Source organism: Salmo salar, chromosome 13 (assembly GCF_965601325.2).
Source record: "Salmo salar chromosome 13, fSalSal1, whole genome shotgun sequence".
NCBI lineage: Eukaryota > Metazoa > Chordata > Actinopteri > Salmoniformes > Salmonidae > Salmo > Salmo salar.
In genome coordinates this window covers 66,533,175-66,557,970 of record NC_138303.1, presented here as the reverse complement: position 1 = coordinate 66,557,970, position 24,796 = coordinate 66,533,175, and the positions used below count along the sequence as shown (strand labels likewise).

Below are 24,796 nucleotides of genomic sequence, written 5' to 3'. Positions count from 1 at the left end.
CACTGAGGTGGGAGGGGTGGTATTATATGAGGTGTGTCCTTAACATGTGCCAAAGTGCCAATTTCAGTTTGCGCTGGTGAGGATATTTAAGACCAATCGAAAGCTGGTTTTACCGGTAACACATTTGTTTATGGCATAGATTTTGACAACAGAAGCGCAGCCTATCCAGCCGTGACACACACTGCCAATATGCACATGGAATAAGATGTGCTTTTGTGCCCTTAACCCTTGTATTTAGAAACATTTTTGTTTAATTCGATTTTTTTTAAACAAGCATAGCCTCCTCCTCAATGAAGGCTGTTTTTTTTTGTCATGCCCAATGCATTCGCCAAGTAGTCAAGACTATCGATAACGGGTTTGGCTCATGAGACCCGTTTGAAATAAGTCTTAAATCACCAAAGCTTTATGAAAATATCAAGTTTGGTAGCAGCAAAAGAATGAGCGGACATCCCCTTTTTATATATGAAGGTCTTACATTATTTTAGCCAGCTACGTTGAAAGTCACTGAGCTCTTCAGTATGGGCCATTTTACTGCCTATGGAGATTGCTGGGTGCCTGAAGGCTGACACCGGTCTCCAGTTGAACAGTGCTTCCGCCGACACATTGGTGCGGCTGGCTTCTGGGTTAAGCTGGCAGGTGTTAAGGAGCACAGTTAGTCGGGTCATGTTTCGAAGGATGCATGACTCCACCTTCGCCTCTCCCGAGCCCGTTGGGGAGAAGCAGCGATGAGACAAGATCGATAAAATAAAATGGATTGATACTTGAAAAAGGAAAGTATACTGAACAGAAATATAAACGCAACATGTAAAGTGTTGGTTTAATGAGCTGAAATAAGATGCAAGATTTCCCAGACGCACAAAAAGCCTTCCTTTCTCAGAACAAGAATAGACTGACGAGTTTGAGAAGAAAGTTATGTTTCTGGCCATTTTGAGCCTGTAAATCAAACCGACAAATGCTGATGCTCCAGATACTCAACTAGTCTAAAGGCCAGTTTTATTGCTTCTTTAAATCAGAACAGTTTTCAGCTGTGCTAACAATTGCAAAATGGTTTTCTAATGATCAATTAGCCTTTTAAAATGACAAACTTGGATTAGCTAACACAATGTGCCATTGGAACACAGGAGTGATGGTTGCTGATAATGGGCCTCTAGGCATTTACAACATTAATGTCTACACTGTATTTCTGATCAATATAATACTTTTCTTTTTTTAAAGGACATTTCTAAGTGACCCAAACTTTTGAACAGTAGTGTATGTAAATGTGATATTTATTTACATTTGAAGTCGGAAGTTTACATACACTTAGGTCGTTTTCAACCACTCCACAAATTTCTTGTTAACAAACTATAGTTTTAGCAAGTCGGTTAGGACATCTACTTTGTGCATGACACAAGTCATTTTTCCAACAATTGTTTACAGATTATTCCACTTAATCACAATTCCAGTGGGTCAGAAGTTTACATACACTATGTTGACTGTGCCTTTAAACAAACTTGAAAAATTACAGAAAATGTCATGGCTTTAGAAGCTTCTGATAACTTAAATGATGTCAATTAGCCTATTTGGAGATGTACCTGTGGATGTATTTCAAGGCATACCTTCACCCTCAGTGCCTCTTTGCTTGACATCATGGAAAAATCTAAAGAAATCATCGAAGACTTCAGAAAAAACATTGTAGACCTCCACAAGTCTGGTTCATCCTTGGGAGCAATTTCCAAACGCCTGAAGGTACCACATTCATCTGTACAAACAATAGTACGCAAGTATAAACACCATGGGACCACGCAGCCGTCACACCGCTCAGGAAGGAGACGCGTTCTGTCTCCTAGAGATGAACGTACTTTGGTGCCAAAAGTTCAAATCAATCCCAGAACAACAGCAAAGGACCTTGTGAAGATGCTGGAGGAAACAGGTACAAAATAATCTATATCCACAGTTAAACGAGTGCTATATCAACATAACCTGAAAGGCTGCTCAGCACGGAAAAAGCCACTGCTCCAAAACCGCCATAAAAAAAGCTAGACTACGGTTTGCAACTGCACATGGGGACAAAGATCGTACTTTTTGGACAAATGTCCTCTGGTCTGATGAAACAAAAATAGAACTGTTTGGCCATAATGACCATCGTTATGTTTGGAGGAAAAATGGGGATGCTTGCAAGCTGAAGAACACCATCCCAACCGTGAAGCATGGGGGTGACAGCATCATGTTGTGGGGGTGCTTTGCTGCAGGAGGGACTGGTACACTTCAAAATAATTGGCATCATGAGGAAGCAAAATTATGTTGATATATTTAAGTAACATCTCAAGACAACAGTCAGGAAGTTAAAGCTTGGTTGCAAATGGGTCTTCCAAATGGGCAATGACCCCAAGCATACTTCCAAAGTTGTGGCAAAACGGCTTAAGGACAACAAAGTCAAGGTATTGGAGTGGCCATCACAAAGCCCTGACCTCAATCCTATAGAAAATTTGTCTGCAGAACTGAAAAAGCGTGTGTGAGCAAGGAGGCCTACAAACCTGACTCAGTTACACCAGCTCTGTCAGGAGGAATGGGCCAAAATTCACCCAACTTATTGTGGGAAGCTTGTGGAAGGCTACCTGAAACATTTGAGCCAAGTTAAACAATTTAAAAGGCAATGCTACCAAATACTAATTGAGTGTATGTAAACTTCTGACCCACTGGGAATGTGATGAAAGAAATAAAAGCTGAAATGAATCATTCTCTCCTGTAAACTTCCTACTTCAACTGTATTTTCAAATTATTTTCAAAACATTTGCAAACATTTCTAAAAAAACAGCTTTTGCTTAAGTCATTATGGGGTATTGTGTGTAGATTGAGGACAATTAAAAAAAAAAACATGTTTTGAGTAAGGCTGTAACATAAGAAAATGTGGAAAAAGTCAAGGGGTTTGAATAATTTCTGAATGCACTGTACATTGTAAGTAATAAGCATGATTCGGTCTCAGTTTTTGACCACTTCAATCTATCGCTTTTGATTGCTATAAGGGGGGTGCATTGTAGTGGGGAAACCTAGCCCTGACAAACAAAAGATTCTGGAGTAATAAGCCAATAGTAGTACAGTATTTAGCTCAATACAAGGACACCCAAAAGCAGTTCCCAATGCCCCATGCATACAAGTTTACATTCCAGCCCATCACATTAAATCAGAAGCCCCGTTTATACCTGGTGCTAAAATGGGTCCTTCATGCTGATCTTGTCTACATTCTGATTGTGCCCACATTTCCAGAAATGCATCTACACATGGTATTAAAGTGTATGCAGACAAGATCAGGATAAAGGACCCATGTTAGCACCAGGTATAAACGTGGGTGTTAACTCGACCAATGATGTAAATATGAAATTACATAATTGCTGAAAGCTGCACGTTCCTGTCAGAATCTATTAGTCTAAATTAGGATAACGGTAAGATGATTGTTTTATACATCTTATAATTTGGTTTTGAATAGGCTACGGGTCTGGGGGACTAATGTTAGAAATGTAGACGAACAAAAAACGGTACAGATGAAAGGTGAGGGGCTTGCGAAACCAAACACACTACAAGCTGAAAACAGAGTTTTTTTTTTTTTTTTTTAATCAGAAGAAATGTCACCCTTTATGTTAACACTGATAAATACATGGTTTCTGTATATCAAAGCTAACCGAAGAAAGCTTTTGCTTGTCACAGAGAATAAAATACCAACCAATGGTTTAAGACCAAAAAAAAAAAAAAGTCTTCACTTATCAAGAAATCCTGCTAGGATAAAATAAGCCTTCACCGTTTTCACATCAGTATAGCAGGTCAGTAAGATGGACCTGTATTAAAGTGCAGACTGGGGTGGGGGAGGGGGGCTGATTGCCTTAACTGACAACAGGGTTGAAGGGCTGGTTCAAATGATCCACGACCACAAAAAAACATTCACAACAGAATAAATGACAAGGCCCCTACCACTTCTCCACGCTGGCTTTACTAGCGTTGAAGTTATTATTCTAGTTTGTGGTAAAGGACTAGTTTGGAGTCGGGCATGGTGTGGCACTCGACGCAAAACGATAACCTAGTTCTCCCGAAACATGAAAATAGGCATCTATATAGCACACGAGACTGTTTATATGATATGTTCTATAGATCAGTGGCTCTGTGATTTGTCAGTAAATGTCATTTCACGCTCATCACCAGAACAAAGCAACATTCACCAGTCTTTCATTTCCCCACCTGACAAAATCTGATCTGAAATTGCACACACGCTGAGCATTAGACAAGGCATCGGTCTAGGCCTTTAAAACCTCTTGGCACTGAGAAAAATAAATACAAAGAATAATGGAAATATTGATAATTGTTTGTAAAGTACATTCTCTTTCTTTCCATAAGAGGACTGGTAACTAATACAGTATGGTTGTTATGGAAAGAGCAGCTTGCGAAAAACAATGCAAAGTTAGGAAGGAAAGTCTGGTATACTAAAGCAACACCTATCACTACAGGCAGTCATGGACCACGTGGGTGACACATGAAGAGTAAAAGGAGGTGAGGGCCGCTTTGCAGTATCTCAGGGGCTGGTGTCGAAGAAATAGGCCCAAATTCGGTAGGTCACGTTGCCATGGTGAAATGGTCTGAGGGGAAGGGAGAGGAGAAAGAAATAGAGCGAGAAAAACACTGCAGTCACTCTTGCTTTGGGTCCCCAAAGAGGTGGATGTTGTTTGGGGTAAGAGTGGATGCTCAAGGGAGTGGCGGGTGTGGTTTGGAGTGTAGTTGGAACCGTCTCAGAATAGGAGGGACACATTGCTGGTCGTTGTACAAAAGGATGTCTACACACGGACGCACACACGCACACAGTCCCTCCGTCTACACGACTCAAGCTTTGCATTACCCTCTTCCCAGAACCACGCTCTTGGCACTTTTCTTTTTTTGTAAGAGTTTGACATAATAAATCGCTCTTTCCACCTCGCCTTCACTGTCCTGCGCTCTCATTGGTCCTCAAAGCTCCAATCACGCTCTGGATGTTTTCTTCTGGGACCTATGACAGATAGGAGGGCGGGGTTAAATCATTATTCCAAAAGCTCCAGTTTAAACTGACCTCTACAATTTACCATACAAACGGAAAGAGAGAGATACAGAGAGGGTGGAGAGTTGTAAACCATCACTCACCAGGGCATGGTCGAACTTGAAGGTACTGATGTAATAAGCTGGAATGTCAGCAGTCGCCAGGGGTTCTGATATTTGAGCCACGATACCACATTCATCTGACAAGGCAATAAGAATAAAGAACACATCCATGAATATCAGATATTTCTTTCAGAAATGAGGGGCATCTGGGCATTTAATGCATTCCTCACATTGCCAAGTAATATTCTGATTGGCATCACAGTTAGAGGTTTTTCCGAATCTTAGCCAAATGACAGTGTCTACTGGTGATGTGTACTCTGCACAAAGATCTGACTAACATGTGGGAGACCTGTGGAAACCAACCTGAGAAAAAAAAAAAAAAAACGGTCCTACTTACCAAATCCTAAAGGCTGTCCTCCAATGCGAACCATTTTCCAAAGCTCCCCTGAAGCACTAGTGAAGAGGACATTGTTGGGAAACCTAGGAGGGAGAAAATGAATGCACACTCATTCAATCTATAGCAATAACATTAAAAATAATGATTTAGTCAAATTCAGATTGTAGGTCAGTGGTTGCCCTACGTGCTATGATGAAAAATACATCACTTCAGAAGTGCTGAAAGCTTGTTCCACTTATCGTCCCCCTTCATAGCTTCGAGACACCACTGACCTATATAAGGGGATACCTTGTCAATGTAGGACAAGCCCATGATAAAGTACACTACATGACCAAAAGTATGTGGATACCTGCTCGTCGAACATCTCATTCCAAAATCATGGGCATTAATATGGAGTTGGTCCCCCCTTTGCTGCTACAACAGCCTCCACTCTTTTGAGAAAGCTTTCCACTAGATGTTGGAACATTGCGGCAGGGACTTGCTTCCATTCAGCCACGAGAGTATTAGTGAGGTCGGGCACTGATGTTGGGCGATTAGACCTGGCTCGCAGTCGGCGTTCCAATTCATCCCTAAGGTGTTCGATGGGGTTGAGGTCAGGGCTCTGTGCAGGCCAGTCAAGTTCTTCCACACTGATCTCAAAAAGCATTTCCATATGGACCTTGTTTGTGCACGGGGGCACTGTCATGCTGAAACAGGAGAGGGCCTTCCCCAAACTGTTGCCACAAAGCTGGAAGCACAGAATCGTCTAGAATATCATTGTATGCTGTAGCGTTTAGATTTCCCTTCACTTGAACCATGAAAAAACAGCCCCAGACCATTATTCCTCCACCAAACTTTACAGTTGACACTATTCATTGGGGCAGGCAGCGTTCTCCTTGCATTTGCTAAACCCAGATTTGTCCGTTGGACTGCCTTCACTCCAAAGAATGTGTTTCGACTGCTCGGGTGGCGACAGCGGCGGAGGCTCCCACCCGCCGACGCTTGGCATTGCGTATGGTGATCTTAGGCTTGTGTGTGACTGCTCGGCCATGGAAACCCATTTCATTAAGCTCCCGACGAACAGTTACTATGCTGACGTTGCTTCCAGAGGCAGTTTGGAACTCGGTAGTGAGGACAGAAGATGTGTGTGTGTGTGTGTGTGTGTGTGTGTGTGTGTGTGTGTGTGTGTGTGTGTGTGTGTGTGTGTGTGTGTGTGTGTGTGTGTGTGTGTGTACATACATATATATATATATATTATTTTTTTTAACACGCTACGCACTTCAGCACTCCCGTTCTGTGAGCTTGTGTGGCCTAGCACCTCACGGCTGAGCCGTTGTTGCTCCTATACGTTTCCACTTCAAAATAACAACAGTTACAGTTGACCGGGCAGCTCTAGCTGGGTAGAAATGTGACAACCTGACTTGTTGGAAAGGTGGCATCCTATGACGGCGCCACGTTGAAAGTCACGGCGCTCGTCAGTAAGGCCATTCTATTGCCAATGTTTGCCTATGGAAATAAACATGGCTGTGTGCTCGATTTTATACACCTGTCAGCGAAGTGTGTGGCTGAAATAGCCAAATCCACTAATTTGAAGGTATGTCCACATACTTTTGTATATATATTGTAGATACTAATGTAGTGGTACTGTAATCCTTTAGTTCAATCCACATGTGATTAGTAATGCAGCTGTTCGGGTTACCTCTACATGACCTTCTTTATTTGTAAACCATCTATGATTATCTATGTTTGTTTCCTAACAACCCAGCAGCAAACCCAGCAAAACAGTTGTCCACAGATGACTCTAAACTGCAAATTGACAGCAGTTTTGCCTTTGACAGTAAGACACCATAACCAGGTGATAAAAAAGAATGGCAGGACCACAGGAGAGCACCCACCGCTGTGTCGTCTGCTCGTCCATGACGAGAGAGATGTAGCCCTCAATCAGAGAGAAAGAGAAGAAGCGGATGTGTCCAGTGTCCTCGCTAGATGCCCCAGGCTCCTTTATCCTGGAATAGAAAGTACCGAGATTCAAGTATGTCAAATCTAACCATCTTTCAACTACATTTGGTCCTGTCCAAAACCCCATTCCAACCTCATCATCATCATCATGTCGAGTGGTCTGCTAGTCAAACTTTTCACCACTTTTACAGTCTAATCCTAACAATAGGGACTAGGGTTGTACAGCTGGAACCCGGTTACCCAGATTTACCACCCCAAATCCCTCCCTTTCCCAGGATAAATAACTGAGAAACTGGTCAATTACAATACATTATTTATATGAACAGCACGGCGTGAAATTGAACTTTTAAATGACATGCGATGTCTAAATCGGTCTTCTCTACGGCCACTGCAAGATGAATCATCAAGGCTCAGGGTGGGAACAGATAACCCATCTCAGTATGGAGCGCATTTCACAATGCATGTAGACCCATCATGGTAACTTTTTTTCTTGTGACAGGTAGACCTACACTGCTCCAGCATAGCCTGTGACATTAATGTAAAGATCAAATGTGAGTCTAATTTACTCATCTCACCTAATTTTTTTTAATTGTAAAGATCTTTTTTTATTTCAGCTGCAGAATTGAAAAAAATACAGACCATCACTCGAATATCGTTGCATTAATCAGTGCCCACGCGAGCACTGTCGCAGTCTCTCTCCATCAACACCATTCAAATTGCATCCAAAATAGATAATCCTGTTCTAGATTGAGATATATCTACACACACACACACACACCCTAGACTAGACTTCCTCTTTCAGGTAATACATTCAATGCAGTATTAGTCTCTTGCGCAATATGCATGCAGCACCTGTGCTCCACTGGCCTCCTCCTACAAACAAAAGAGATAAGTTGACAAATGGCTTTCTTATATGGTTCTCATCTATCGACTGGTATATGTAGTATACACCCAAGTTCTTTGAGGTTTGTCTGTTAGAAGAGTGCAAGCACCACATATCGTCGCGGTTATTGTCCCAGTTAAATTGATTTCCATACAATATCGATGTGAGTGATTAATTTGCTCACACTATCGATTACAGTAGAACAGGCTAATCAATTTCAGTCAAGAGTGATCGCTTGGAAAATATTGGTGCGTGAGCAGTTAAGGTACTAATTTAGCAAAACAAGTGAGACACGTGTGTGGGGAGTCATTTTTATGTCTTGGTCTTCAACATATCACAACTTATTTCAGCATACTGATTATGATTTTGAACATTTAAAACCGGTGTTGAGACTTCGCTATTAATAAAAAATCCATGACAACAGGAAGCAGCAACAGTATCATTTTCAACAGGATTCTACTTAAATCAGGTAAAAACTACTGAATAAGCCCAAAAACATGCTATGGTTTATTGATTTTAGTAAAATCGTGAACATTTGTTTGTCTTGCCGACTAACAGCAGCATAACCATCCTATGACAGCCCCTGCTCAAGTCTAACCCTCTTCCTAGGTTTTAGACTTCCTACGTTAAACAAATGGTCTGAACTCAAGCAGCTTAGTGCTCCTGTGGCTGTTTGTGTGTGTATGATAGTCTCTTAAAAAGGAGACGGCAGATGGCCTCTGGTGACAGCCATATGTGAAACAGGAGGAGTGCTTAGGAGAGGGTCCTTACCCGCCTGAGTAGAACATGACGTCCATGAGCAGGGTGGCCACCGAAGGCAATGTGTCCGGGTCCAGGCTGGTCACACAGAACATGTTACTGGGGCTGGATAGAGGGTGGATGATGGGACGGGGCACTGTGAGTGAGTGAGAAAACGTGCTTTTATTAATGATACTGGGAGTTGTGAACATATAGGCATTCAACTATACTGCTCCAAAAAATAAAGGGAACACTTAAACAACACATCCTAGATCTGAATGAATGAAATAATCTTATTAAATACTTTTTTCTTTACATAGTTGAATGTGCTGACAACAAAAATCACAAAAATAATCAATGGAAATCCAATTTATCAACCCATGGAGGTCTGGATTTGGAGTCACACTCAAAATTAAAGTGGAAAACCACACTACAGGCTGATCCAACTTTGATGTAATGTCCTTAAAACAAGTCAAAATGAGGCTCAGTAGTGTGTGTGGCCTCCACGTGCCAGTATGACCTCCCTACAACGCCTGGGCATGCTCCTAATGAGGTGGCGGATGGTCTCCTGAGGGATCTCCTCCCAGACCTGGACTAAAGCAGCCGCCAACTCCTGGACAGTCTGTGGCGCAACGTGGCGTTGGTGGATGGAGCGAGACATGATGTCCCAGATGTGCTCAATTGGATTCAGGTCTGGGGAACGGGCGGGCCAGTCCATAGCATCAATGCCTTCCTCTTGCAGGAACTGCTGACACACTCCAGCCACATGAGGTCTAGCATTAGGAGGAACCCAGGGCCAACCGCACCAGCATATGGTCTCACAAGGGGTCTGAGGATCTCATCTCGGTACCTAATGGCAGTCAGGCTACCTCTGGCGAGCACATGGAGGGCTCTGCGGCCCCCAAAGAAATGCCACCCCACACCATGACTGACCCACCGCCAAACCGGTCATGCTGGAGGATGTTGCAGGCAGCAGAACGTTCTCCACGGCGTCTCCAGACTGTCACGTGTTCAGTGTGAACCTGCTTTCATCTGTGAAGAGCACAGGGCGCCGGTGGCGAATTTGCAAATCTTGGTGTTCTCTGGCAAATGCCAAACGTCCTGCACGGTGTTGGGCTGTAAGCACAACCCCCACCTGTGGACGTCGGGCCCTCATACCACCCTCATGGAGTCTGTTTCTGACTGTTTGAGCAGACACATGCACATTTGTGGCCTGCTGGAGGTCATTTTGCAGGGCTCTGGCAGTGCTCCTCCTTGCACAAAGGCGGAGGTAGCGGTCCTGCTGCTGGGTTGTTGCCCTCCTACGGCCTCCTCCACGTCTCCTGATGTACTGCCCTGTCTCCTGGTAGCGCCTCCATGCTCTGGACACTACGCTGACAGACACAGCAAACCTTCTTGCCACAGCTCGCATTGATGTGCCATCCTGGATGAGCTGCACTACCTGAGCCACTTGTGTGGGTTGTAGACTCCGTCTCATGCTACCACTAGAGTGAAAGCACCGCCAGCATTCAAAAGTGACCAAAACATCAGCCAGGAAGTATAGGAACTGAGAAGTGGTCTGTGGTCCCCACCTGCAGAACCACTCCTTTATTGGGGGTGTCTTGCTAATTGCCTATAATTTCCACCTGTTGTATATTCCATTTGCACAACAGCATGTGACATTTATTGTCAATCAGTGTTGCTTCCTAAGTGGACAGTTTGATTTCACAGAAGTGTGATTTACTTGGAGTTACATTGTGTTGTTTAAGTGTTCCCTTTATTTTTTTGAGCAGTGTATTTTATGTCGTCTCCCTCAGTTTTGAAAGAGGACATTTCCAACGCTTTTACAAAAATGGCTGATCTCTACTACCCATCAAATGTCACCTAAGGAGACAAATCTAGACAACAAAATCCCTCAACCAGCAAGAGGTTAACTTGATAGATAAGCAACAGATGTCCTGCCTGCCATATCCGACTGTGTTCTCAGGGCCTCTGTTCTGAGGCAGAACCTTGAAAGCAGGTGCTGGATTGACTTACTCTTAACAAACATGTCAGTCAGCCTTGAAACATGTCAAGATGAGAATGCATCATAACAGCCTTGCTTCATTCAGTTTGACAGGCTGCATCATAACATCAGGGAGTCTCAGCAATATTCTTATTCAGGAGATGAAATACAATTCAATTTGTATCAGAGAAATCCCAATGCGTAACCTGAAACCGAGTAGGCATTACTGTATCAGAGTCTAGTGGTGCTTTTCCACTGCAACTTACCCTCACACCAGTAAGTCACCAGTGGTTTATGTAAGCTCTAGTGTTATTGGGTTTAATCTAACATCAGGATAACATCCCATAAACATTAAAATAACTTTTTTTTCACCTTCAGAATAAAATAAAAACGGAAATATCCTTGGAATATTCTCCTAACGTTCACAAAAATGTTGTGCACAACATCGAACCACCACCACAGAACATTCCCCAAACTTTCTCATTAGGTTTCCAGGTAATGTACACTGAACAAAAAAATAAAGTGTTCATGTAAAAGCGTTGGACCAATGTTTGATGAGCTGAAATAAAAAAAATCCCAGAAATGTTCCATACGCACAAAAATCTTACTTCTCTCAAATGTTTTGCACAATTTTATTTACATCCCTGTTAGTGAGTATTTTCTCCTTTGCCAAGATAATCCATCCACCTGACAGATGTGGCATATCAAGAAGTTGATTAAACAGCGTGATCATGACACAGGTGCACCTTGTGCTGGGGACAAAAGGCCACTAGAATTCCAGATGTCTCAAGTTGAGGGAGGCTGCAATTGGCATACTGACTGCAGGAATGTCCACCAGAGCTTTTGCCAGAGAAATACGTGTTCATTTCTCTACCATAAGCCACCTCCAACAACGTTTTAGAGAATTTGGCAGTACGTCCAACCGGCCTTACAACCGCAGACTATGTGTAACCACGCCAGCCAAGGACCTCCACATCAGGCTTCTTCACCTGCAGGAACATCCCAGACCAGCCACCTCGACAGCTGATGAAACTGTGGGTTTGCACAACTGAAGAATTTCTGCACAAACTGTCAGAAACCATCTCAGGGAAGCTCATCTGCGTGCTCGTCATCCTCACCAGGGTCTTGACCTGACTGCAGTTTGGTGTCGTAACCAACTTTAGTGGGCAAATGCTCAACTTCGATGGCCACTGGCACACAGTAGAAGTGTGCTCTTCACTGATGAATCCCGATTTCAACTGTACCGTGCAGATGGCAGACAGCGTGTATGGTGTTGCGTGTGTGGGTGCTTTGCTGATGTCAATGTTGTGAACAGAGTGCCTCATGGTGGAGGAGGGGGTATAGGCAGGCATAAGCTAGACAACAAACACAATTGCATTTTAACAACGGAAATTTGAATGCACAGAGATACCGTGACGAGATCCTGAGGCCCATTGTGCCATTCATCCGCCGCCATAACTTCATGGTTCAGCATGATAATGCACGCCCCCATGTCTCAAATAACTGTACACAATTCCTGAAAGCTAAAAATGTCCCAGCCTGCATACTCAGACATGTCACCCATTGAGCATGTTCGGTATGCTCTGGGTCGATGAGTACAACCGTTTTTCAGTTCCCGCCAATATCCAGAAACTTCACACAGCCATTGAAGATAAGTGGGACAACATTCCACAGGCCACAATCAATGGATTTATTTAAATTGACTGATTCTCTTACATAAACTGTAACTCTGTAAAATCTTTGAAATTGCTGCATTTTGTTTATATTTTTTGTTCAGTGTAATAATGTACAAATGCTTTTAGAACATACAAAAAGGTCAAATAAGGGTTCTTATATTTGTCTTGTTTCACTGCATGTACAAATGGGTAACCTGTATGAATGTGAGGTGTGAAATGGACATGTGTTTTTTGCATATCCCAACTCTCATTGAGACACCCTCGGCAGGGCCGTGCACAGACCTTTCAGGGGGCAAGTGCTAAAAAGGAAGAAAAATACCTCACAAATTATCGAAATGACAGGCTACTTTGACGCTGACAAACTGAGAATCTGAGATCAATAAATATGATCTTGCCTTGAATTCATCAATAGCCTAGGTCTAGGTGCAGGACTAGGATCCCAGAATCACCTCTTCACTGTTGATGTTGAGACTGGTGTTTTGCGGGTATTATTTAATTAAGTTGTCAGTTGAGGACTTGTGAGGCGTCTGTTTCTCAAACTAGACACTAATGTACTTGCCCTCTTGCTCAGTTGTGCACCGGGGCCTCCCACTCCTCTTTCTATTCTGGTTAGTTTGCACTGTTCTGTGAAGGGAGTAGTACACAGCGTTGTACGTTTCCTGCAGTTTCATGGCAATTTCTCGCATGGAATAGCCTTCATTTCTCAGAACAAGAATAGACTGACGAGTTTCAGAAGAAAGGTCTTTGTTTGTCCGTTTTGAGCCTGTAATCGAACCCACAAATGCTGATGCTCCAGATACTCAATTAGTCTAAAGGCCAGTTTTATTGCTTCTTTATTAATCAGAACAGTTTTCAGCTGTGCTAACATAACTGCAAAAGGGTTTTCTAATGATCAATTAGCTAATCCACATTTATCATTTTAAAAGGCTAACACAACATGGCATTATAACACAGGAGTGATGGTTGCTGATAACGGGCCTCTGTACGCCCATGTAAATATTCCATTAAAAAAAAATCTACAATAGTCATTTGCAACATTAACAATGTCTGCACTGTATTTATGATTATTTGATGTTAATTTAATGGACAAAAAAATGTTGCTTTTCTTTCAAAAACAAGGACATTTAAGTGACCCCAAACTTATTATAATATTATAATTTTTTCAAAACGGTGCCAAGATGGAGGCTCAGTGGCGTCAAAACAGCGCCCTCTGTCAGTCACCTAGTGTATAGATCATTGCTTCTGAACCATGACTGTAGCCTATTTCTGGACAGCTGAAATAAAAACCGAGCGGCGATTTCAACAAACATTCAAGGCCATTAAGGCTACAACCTTCTCTGTCTGTTGTAAGCCAATGTTTTCAATGATGATGAAAAGAAACATTACATTAGACTGCGTGTCTGTGTCTTGCGTTTGTTTGATATGCTGCCTAGCTAGCTACATGTAACTCCTCACTTGAGTTTTGCATTGCGAGTTTGTATGAACATGTTGACCAATTATCTTGTGTACAACATGTAAATAGCTGCATGTAGCCTCCCCTCCTGAAAAAATAACATGAAATCACACTTATGCTTAATATAGCCTACAGAGGCATGGAATGCAATAGTTCTAACATGTTGTTTATGCCAATTGCATGCTCCCTCAAAACTTGAGACATCTGTGGTAGTGTGTTTTGTGATAAAACTGCACATTTTAGACTGGCCTTTTATTGTCCCCAGCACAAGGTGCGCCTGTGTAATGATGGTGTTGTTTAATCAGCTTCTTGATATGCCACACCTGTCAGGTGGATGGATCATCTTGGCAAAGGAGAAATGCTCACTAACAGGGATGTAAACAAATTTATGCACAACATTTGAGCGAAATAAGCCTTTTGTGCGTATGGAACATTACAGGGATATTTTATGTCAGCTCATGAAACATTGGACCAACACTTTACATGTTGCGTTTATATATTTCTGTTCAGTATAATACATTTTTTCACATGCAAATAGCATTTTTCAGTTGGCCTAGTGCTCAAAGCATGCCATTCCATAGAGAAGCATTTATTTTTCAACTCAAAGCAATGAGTCCAATCAGTCCTCCATGACAACAAGATAAACAGAGTAAGCTAATAAGTCCTTAGTTTTTGGGTTATGCGCAGGTAAAATAATTTGGCTAATCTATATTTCCGAGTCCTATTCTTGAAGATCAAGGGATATTCATTAATTAGCATGACTGGAAATCTGACAGACTTGGTTTTTAATGTAAATATTATAGCCTTGTATTATTATTTGTAGTAGAAAGTGATGGGTTAGAAGAAGCCTACATAACCAACCCATAAAGTAAAATGCAACATCCATTTACGGCCAGCTATGTAAACTAACATTGATTTAACCTGCAATAGATGAATTCATTCAATTGGTAATATACATTCTTGTCTTCTAATGCCTCTTAAGGGGAAAGTAATCAAAAAGTAACTGAAAGTAATTCAATTATGTTACTTAGTTTGGGCAATCCAAAAGTTATGTTACGGATTACAATTTCAGACAGGTAAATAGTAAATGTTACAGATTACATTTAGAAAGTAACCGACCCAACTGGACAGTTTTTGATAAAACCTAACGAATGTTCTGGTCACTTTCACAGAACCAATTTTGGTTTACTGGGTAAAGACTTGTGGCGAGCAGAAAGACTGTTGCTTTGTGAGAAGGTGTTTAAAGTTCACAGCCATTGTTATGTAAATGGGAGCTGAAAAGTACCTAGGGCCTTGTTTTGGCTGAAAGTCAGAGCAGGTCCGCCTGAAACAGAAAAGTTTGAGACTTTTGGTTAAACACTGGGCTAAATCCTCAGACTACTGAGCTGAGCCGTACTGTGCTGGCCTGGTTACTATGTCCCATAGCTGCTGGAACCGTACTGGAAAGGACAATGTCAAAAGTAAATATCTGAGCAAGCACAGTACAGTTTGTGTCCACCCGATAGTGTGAAAAAGGGCTAAAATCTCAGTCTTGTATATTGTGCCTACCGAGTTTAGGCTTGACAAAGCCGTTGGTGACTCCTAGGCTGTTGGCGGCCACGGTCTCTCCGTTGACCACCCTCATCAGGGTGAACTCAGAAGACAGGGTGTGCATGACCATGGGCAGGTCCCGCTCTCGAACCTGACAACCACAACACAACCACAACACCATCAACAAGTAGGCCTCAACCAAAACACAACACTTGTTACAACCGGGAAACATAAAAGTTAAGAGTTTTATAAAAACTTGAAATATCATTTGAACGGTTGATTCAATTACATCAGAAAGTAACTCACATTTTCACTTTAAAACACCAAGTTGAAACTGCACTGATCAGGGAAAAGAAACAATGGAGTCCCAATAGCAAACAATTCACTGAAATTTCAAAAGAACTCAGAGCTTCTGCATATTGCTTAGCTGAACACCTCAAGTGTAACTAAAAGAAAGGGGCCCATGGCTACAGCAAACGTTAATAAAGCATTTTAGGTAGGTACTGTATGTCTGACTAGCAAAAAGTTTGGGCCACCAACCTCCCAAAGGAACGCAATGCTTAAAAAGGGTGGAGACTGTCTTCTGCTTCAAAATCTAATTTCAAAGTGAAATGAAATGCCCCAAATAGCTGTCCATTATACAGGCCTAATGCAAAGCTACTGTGTCAGTTCCATTTACATTTTTCATTTAGCAGACGCTGTTATCCAGAGCGGCTTACAGTGCTTCATTTGTAAATTGGGAGGTGCCGGAACAAGAACAAAAAGTGAGCGCAAGAGGGGGAGTCCTAGGGTGTTCTGAGGTACCGGAATGGGAATTCTTTTAATAAAAATCACCTTTATAATAAAGCATGGCATGCATATCATCGCATTTCAGTAGTGGTATAGAGCAGTAGAGTAGAGGCACTTACAGAAGTCGCCACATGGGGAACATTTTTAGTAACCTAAGGTCTGGAAACAATGTGGCCTTTTATAAACGCATGTCATGCAATTCTATGTTAAATAATTGAAATAATCAAAGCGTGATGAGTTGGTTATTGAATCAGCAGTGTAGTGGTGGTGGGGTGGGGGGTAAAATCCTGCTCTAAATGACTGCATTCGGGTTGGGTCCCACCGTTTATGTAACGCAAATAATCATTCAAAATGTTTTTTAAAAAGAGGCCTCGGCCTGGCCGGTCTTTCTCAGAGCCTCAAATAAAATCAGACAGTGGGAGAGAGATACACAGAGACTGAGAAAGAGAGCATGCAAGATAGAAACAGAAAGAGTGAGTAAGACATCAAGACAAGTAGACAGATTGATGCAGAGAGAGCGAGCGAGAGAAACGGACGAGAGACGCAGGTTGTTTCTTCCTTTTCTTTAGAGCCAGTGATTAGGCCGTGGCTGGGAGCAGCTGGCGGAGGGAAAACAGTGGCCATGAATGTTACCGGGAATTCCACCAAGAGCCTGAGCCGAGACTGATCCTCTTAAAATAACTACTGCCAGATTATCAACAATTTTTTATTTCCTTACAAAGGCTACAGTTATTCAGCAGACCTTGTGTTTTCTTCTCTCCCCTCTTAGTAGCAGGTAATAAAAAGACTCCCTATGGCCGAAAAGGCCTGGCATGAGGAAGGACTGGTGTAATTAAGCAGCTCGTCAAAGCAAAAAGTGCCGCCCAGGGAGGTACTGTAGATACGCTGCTATTGTCTTCTCATATCGAGCAAAATGGAAAAACAGTTACAGGCCACAAAGCACAAGTACACTAAAATGGCATGATTCGTAAGCCATTTTCCATTATCTATGTATAACAGCAGGCTACCTTCAATCTCTCCACTGGACCACTGGTAACATAACAGGTAATGCAAATTACCATGTTCAGTAATACTTGCAGGAACAAGCAGCTAAACTGACAAATACAGTGAGTTATTTTGGTTCTGTTCTCCAGCATTGGATTTTAAATTATACAATGAGGTTAAAGTAAAGATTGTCAGCTTAAATTCCATTAATATCAGGTGAACACTTTTTGTACATAGTCCCCCACATTTTAGTGGGCCAAATTCACTGTATTAAAGTTTAGTATTTGGTCCCATATTCTTAGCACACAATGATAGCCCTGAATGAATCGTGAATAATGATGAGTGAGAAAGTTGATGAGTGAGAAAACGCACAAATATCATGACTCCAAGACATGCTAACTTATCACCATTACAATAACAAGGGAGGGAGCATTTTTTGGTGGGGTATATTATTTGTGCGTCTTTCTCACTCATCATTATTCACAAATTATTCAGGATTATCCGTAATCATGGTAGCATCCTCATTAATGTAGAAGTGTTTCGAAAACAAATTTTATTCTTATTCACAATAAAAATAAGTTCAAATGTGCACAATACCATTCATTTCTATTGGGCACAAAATAATCTGAAACAACCAAAACAAACAGCAAATGCATCCAACAAGATTGTAGAGTCACAAGCTTGATGTAATCATTGCGTAATAGGAATATGGGACCAAATACCAAACTTAAGTGAATTTGTCCCAATACTTTTGGCCCCCTAAAATAGGGGGACCATGTAGAAAAAGTGCTGTAATTTCTAAACGGTTCACCCGATATCGATGAAAATACCGTCAAACTAAAGCTGACAGTCTACACTTTAACCTCAGTCATTGTATAATTTCAAATCCAAAAGTGCTGGAGTACAGAGCCCAAACAACAAAAAATGAGTCACTGTCCCAATACTTACAGACGGACTCAGTCGGTGTCTCTCAACTTACTGATGAGAGTTAGAATAGTAGAATACACCATTTCAAAATTTGGTTGTGCGTTAGCAGTTCCTCTTGTTTTGTCAGCCAACTCAATTAGCCACGTCAGCTAACAATTTTTTTTATTGGTAAGTTAGTCTAGCCAGCTATCATGGCCGAAAACTGACTGGGCATGCAGGGCACATGACCAGGGGCCCTGACCTCCAGGGAGCCCCCATTGATTGTGTTAGTCACTCTCACTCAGGTGTCATATTAACATGGCATAAGTCATGTGCAAATGTGTAGAATTGCAGGAAATTAGCTTTAAAACTGCTAAAATGTCTCTAACCCATGGCAAAATGGATAGAATTGCAGGAAATGAGCTGTAAAACTGAAAAGAAATCCTCTCTACCCAATGGAAAAATTAGTAGAATAGCAGGAAATGTACTTTCAAACTAAAAAAATGCTCTCCGCCATCAAAACAGGGGCCAGTAAAAATGTTTTGCCAGCGAGGTGGTGGGGCCCCCAATCAAATCTCGCTTAGCCCCCCCAAAAAGATAGGGCCGGCCCTGGCTATTGGTATAATGCATTTAGTTAAGAGGTTTAACTGTACAAATTGATTGGTTGTACAAATCAGTTGACTGCATGTGTTGGTATGGATACGCAGACCCACTGCAGCCACTTACATTCTGTGGCTCCATCAAAATTGCCCCTGAGGTAGGGTATAAATTAGGCTAAGAGAGGTCTGTAGTGGAACTGCACTCACCAGGATAAAGTCCGTCTGATAGGTGGACAGCATAAACACAGAAATGTTGTGGTCTGCCAAGGGGGCGATGACAGACTTGGCTATTTTGGTGACTCCAATTGGCTGAGAGTTGGTGGTGCTCCCACCCCCCGACACCACGTTGAGAGCCAACCACGTGGCTTCGGCGACACTAAGGTGCTCCGACTCAGGCAGTTCTGAAACCAGACAAGAAAATGCTGTTAAAGATGTGGCCCCAGATGTATGCGTGTCTGTCAGCGGCCCCCTTGGCGATAAATGAGGCCGCTAACAGTGTCGCCGGACTCTCAATGTCCCTTAATTTACGGATTATTGTTTGAATTTCTCCTCCGCTGATGAGGTGGAGAAGGCATTGTCAAGCCTGGGTGCTATTAATCTGAGAGGGGTCTGACTTGGAAAAAGACCTGACTCCATTGCTAAAAACAATATGATATCACACATGACTGACCATGCTTACTTATTCCATCATAAAATCAACCATGTGTGGAGAAAAACCTTGAAAGAAACGTTGTTAAATAAACTGCATTCATGAGTGTCATCGGAATGAGTAAATAAGATTATAATACCTCAGAGCAAAGCAAAAAAAGCTAAGAGTCAATTTGAGAAATGAAGGCATATACATTTTTCAACCATTCTCCATCCTAAGAATTTGGTATAAGGAAAGGATTTGATTTATTGTCAAACAGGTCGAAAAATGGGCCTTAGAAAACAACTACCAGAAAAAGTCTTAAGAGATTCTCCAGTACTTTTGTATAATTTTTTGCCAATAGTTCTGAAAGTAGCGCTCACGAGACGTGTCCCCCGAAAATCTGATTTGTGCACCATGTCATTGCTCTCTCTGCTGTGCGTCATGTATATCTTCTAGGCGTCACTCAGATGGCGAGAGGCTGAAGCTCATTGGTTGAAGTCATTGCTCGCTCTGTTTTTACACTGCTGCTACTCGCTGTTTATTATCTATGCATAGTCACTTTACAAATTACCTCGACTAACCTGTACCGCGCACACTGACTTGGTACCAGTACCACCTGTAAATAGCCTAGTTATTGTTATGTCATTTTCTTGTTACTTTTTGATGATTTTTTTTTTAACTTTAGTTTATTTAGTAAATATTTGTGTGCTTATAAGTAAGCATTTCACAGTAAGGTCTACACCGGTTGCATTCAGCACATGTGACAAATACAATTTGATTGTCTGCTCTGCTGTGGGTGCATCTTGCTAGCGGTAACACATATGGCGGAAACTTGAATTGCTATGGGCCTGGCCCACGTGGGAGGAATTTGTACAGCTCCCAGAAAAAAAACAAAAAAGTCCATTTCAAACTAGGGATATTGTGGCCAATTGAGGTAACACAGTAATTCTGCTCATAGATTATATACAACACATTGACACAATCAGCCCAAAGCGGGAGGTTAAAAGAATACTTAGTAGTCACTAAAGTTCCAGAGATGGTCTTTAAAAAGGTATTAGAAATACATTAAAAAACAATAATGTTAACATAAACGCCCCTGCCAACTAATATCAACATTTATATATAGTGTAGAATAATAATGCCCCCCCCCCTCACCCCATTTGGCCCAAACAGTCAAGTACACTATAATGTACTGTACTCTACTGTAATGCACTGAACCCTACTCTACTTTGTAGTCCAAACTTCTGAAACAGAAACGTCTATGATTGGTTCAGATTTGGTGGTGGATCTCATTAAAATAATGAAGAGAAAGAAATTCATACTCGTAATTGTTGTGATGTACAAATTAGGGACCCATCATGAAATTCCGTTACCGCAATTCTGTTACCAGGTGTACATTCACTTCACTTACTGTAATTCCATAACCAAAATAGATTTTTTTCAAAGTCAAGGTGTGAAAACATGGTCAAACTGAGGGAGAGAATTTACCAAAATTCTGTTACCATCTGCACAGTTCTTCCAGTAAACGTACACTGAAAATATAACAAAAACACAATGTTAAAAGTAGTCCTTGTGAATAGAGTTGTATGGTTTACTACACTTTTAAATCAATGTTTGTTTGGCATACATTTTAAGTGAAAAATCTGAGTCTCAGCGCAATTCCATTCCCATTAATTGCTCACATAGATAGGTAAGCGCAATAGAAACTTCCAGCCAATCTACAGTAGAATACCTGCACCTGTTTCGCAACGCAGAGCTTCTAGTATCCATGGTGACCAACAAGGGTCACCCTGGAAACCAGTCTAATGACATGGATTCAACTCACTCAACCACAAAGCCAAGTCAGTGACAGCTTGGCCTCTGTTAACCCATAATGGCAAAGGGGGAGAACTGATGGAGCAATATGTGATCAAACGTCAGCAGCCAGTCAAGATACAAGTAATTTGACAAAATCATAGGGCCACATTTTTTCCATGTGGTCTGATCCTGGTTTCCACAGTAACCTTAAAGATCCAGAGGTAGAGACTACAAAACCCACCTTTGAAGCCTTCCTCGTCGACGATAAGGGTATAGTCCTCCGGAGTTTCCGTCAAACTGAAAAATTTGCATCTGGAAACGAAAGAGGATGTTTTACAGTGAATAACATGGTTCATTATGCAACTTGTAAATCACCAGTTATTTTCAACAGAACATATTCATCATCCAAGTTAAATGATAAAAAAATGGGAAGGAGTTATTGGAAGCTGCTTGTAGGCAATAAGGAACCTTTACCCTTTGCCCAGAAATGACCTCATTGGACAATGCAGAGGAGCAAAAGCATTTTGTTAGCCTAAAGTATTGTGGTTTCACAAGCAAAACAAAAAGAAAGATTAACGTTATATCATGTGCCTATCGCCTATGAGTATACTAACTATTCAGTCAACTCAAGCCAACATTGTTGATGACCAATTAGCAACTAAACTTCCGTATAACCTCCAAGGAAGCTGAGAAAAAAACACCAGCTTACCCTGGTCAAACAGAAATACTCAGTCTGAATCTAAGGTAATCAGCCTCCAAAGCAATCTCTGTGACCCCCACATGGCCCCCAAAGTTCCACATTAGAAAGAAAGCAACACATCCATACACTCAAAACGGCAATATTACTGTTTATCCCTCTTGAGAAGCTGTACGCAACATGAGCTGAAAAAAATCATCCCAGAAATGTTCCATACACACAAAAAGCTTATTTCTCTCACATTTTGGGCACAAATCTGTTTACATCCCTGTTAGTGAGCATTTCTCCTTTGCCAAGACAATCCATCCACCTGACAGTTGTGGCATATCAAGAAGCTGATTAAACAGCATGATCATTACACAGGTGCACCTTGTGCTGGGGACAATAAAATGCCACTAAAATGTGCAGTTTTGTCACACAACACAATGCCACAGGTGTCTCATGTTGAGAGAGCGTACAATTGGCATGTTGACTGCTGGCATGTCCACCAGAGCTGTTGCCAGAGAATTGAAAGTTCATATCCCTAACATTAGCCACATCCAATGTCGTTTTAGAGAATTTGGCAGTACGTCCAACCGGCCTCACAACCACAGTATGGCATGGTGTGGGAGAGCAGTTTGATGATGTCAATGTTGTGAACAGAGTGTCCCATTGTGGCGGTGGGGTTATGGTATGGGCAACCAGCCTCAACTTCGCACAACCATTGAAGATTAGTGGGACAACATTCCACAGGCCACAATCAACATCCTGATCAATTCTATGCGAAGGAGATGTGTCACGCTGCATGGGGCAAATGTTGGGCACACCAGATACTGACTGCTTTTCTGATCCATGCCTCTGTTTTTTTAGGCATCTGTGACCATCAACAACATTCTAGGTGGTAAGTAGCTTGCAAGCCATCCCCTTGTGTTTGTGTGACTCCACATTTTGTCAGCATCACTCACATTCTACATGAATGCAAGGCACTTCAAAGGGAGGCTGTTACAACACCCCTGAAAAATTAACACACCCTTACTTGACTCGAAATTTGAAGCTATTAGAAAGAGTTGTCAAATCTAAAAGTACTTTATAAATAAATATATTAGTGACTCCCAAATGGTATTAATGCCATGAATTTAAAGCTGCAACAAAGCCAATATGAGGACAGTAATCTTCTAAATAAAAACACTCCATGATGAAAATGTATATTACATTCTGTGGACCTCTACCTGTTTTTCAAGTATTTTTTAGGGGTCAGCGGAGAACACCAAAAAAGGTCACTTAAAGGTGGAGGGGAAGTTGCCCTGAGGACAGCTTGGTCAACATAGGCTAGCCAATGGCCTGTCCAATCCCATGTGCCCTTAATGTATGGATCCTCACACAAAAAAAGACTTGCCTTCAACGTGTGTCCTGATGCAGTCATAACGCAAAGATCTTTCTTGGAATGCAAAAGCCAATATTATTGGAATGCATTTCTCACAGACATGTAAATTACCTTTGAGGAAATAATCACTTAGCACTAACGAAGTTAAGGTTAGAGAGCAGGCCTATTGAGAATATTCTCAGTGAAACTCCATAATACTATCGCAATAGGTTGAACATAGAGAATATATCCTAGCTATAACCTGCCCTGTCCTCATCATGCCAGGTGAAATTAATATAAGGAACTTAATAACATTGTTATTGTGATACCTTAATAGCCTATTAAAAATATTAAAAACAGAAAGCCTGTAGTCAAGAACACAACCACCGGTCAAGCGCAATCACTTCTTCGGCAGCAGATATAATGGCTTGCGGCGCTAACATGATTGCAACATCGCAAATTATGTATTCGGCATCTTCACCGACTACTTAAATGCCGGCTGTAGGCCTATATACGAATGCCTCACGCAGCCGGTTCAAGTTTGATTTCAAAGCAACCACCTCCCCCGGATAATTTTACAGCTACACACACACACACACGGAAAACAACACTGCAGAGTTCAAAACTAAGCACGTACACACACCCCTTCACGTCGGACTACAAAAGCTGAAAATGTAAATACAAAACTAAATAGCCTACTGAATTTAAAGAATATGCCACTGCGAGCACTCATTGACACATGCAAAAACAACAGAGCAGGCATTTTCATTGAAAGCTAAAAATAAAACTGTACTGAAAACTAAAATTTCACCGTTTTGCTACAACGATCAGCTACATAATCCAGTCCCGCACTTAGTTTTCCAAAACCACATTTATGACTCGTTTGTTATATTTTTACGGATTTGGCAAATGTTCATATCTATATCTTACCTTGTTTTAGAGGGCAAGAAGGCGAGTTTGATTAATCCATGAGTGCAAATCTGAATGCCCTCTTTTGCTATACTCGCTACTTTCAAACTGTGTTCTAAAATATGCAACTCCATCTTTTACGTCTTCTCATTTGACGAACATTAAAAAAAATAAGTGAAATGTATATCCTTTCTAATAAAAAATAAATAAATATACCTATGCTATATAGCTAAAGCGTATAAAAACCGTGAAACGGAGCAGAAAACAAAGGAGGGAGAAGAAAAAGTTATCCACTTAGGAAAAGAGTAAAAGAGAGCAAGACAGAAGCAGGGTGAAATAAAAGAAAGCACAATGAGGTAAACAGGGAGGAAGAAAATTGAGAAGGACTGTCGGTCCGCGTGTTTTCTCCGACAGGGATTGGAATAGTCCAGCAGCTGGTAACAGTG

General features: G+C 41.6%; 1 protein-coding gene across 2 annotated transcripts; it reads right to left on the bottom strand.

Annotated features, from left to right (window-relative positions):
* Nucleotides 1–966: 966 nt before the first annotated feature.
* Nucleotides 967–24,796, bottom strand: LOC106567563 (cytosolic arginine sensor for mTORC1 subunit 2). Of its 2 annotated transcripts, XM_014137022.3 has the most exons (10): nucleotides 24,372–24,796; nucleotides 21,644–21,714; nucleotides 19,182–19,375; nucleotides 15,715–15,847; nucleotides 15,452–15,490; nucleotides 9,087–9,210; nucleotides 7,369–7,479; nucleotides 5,495–5,577; nucleotides 5,140–5,234; nucleotides 967–5,008 (listed from the first exon to the last, which is right to left on the bottom strand). In XM_014137022.3, exons 1-10 carry the CDS (start codon nucleotides 24,482–24,484, stop codon nucleotides 4,943–4,945), a joined length of 1,029 nt encoding a protein of 342 aa, XP_013992497.1. In that variant the 5' UTR covers nucleotides 24,485–24,796; the 3' UTR covers nucleotides 967–4,942. The 2 variants fall into 2 exon arrangements, with proteins under 2 accessions (XP_013992497.1, XP_013992498.1); XM_014137023.3 differs by lacking the exon at nucleotides 15,452–15,490 and having other exon boundaries at nucleotides 24,372–24,789.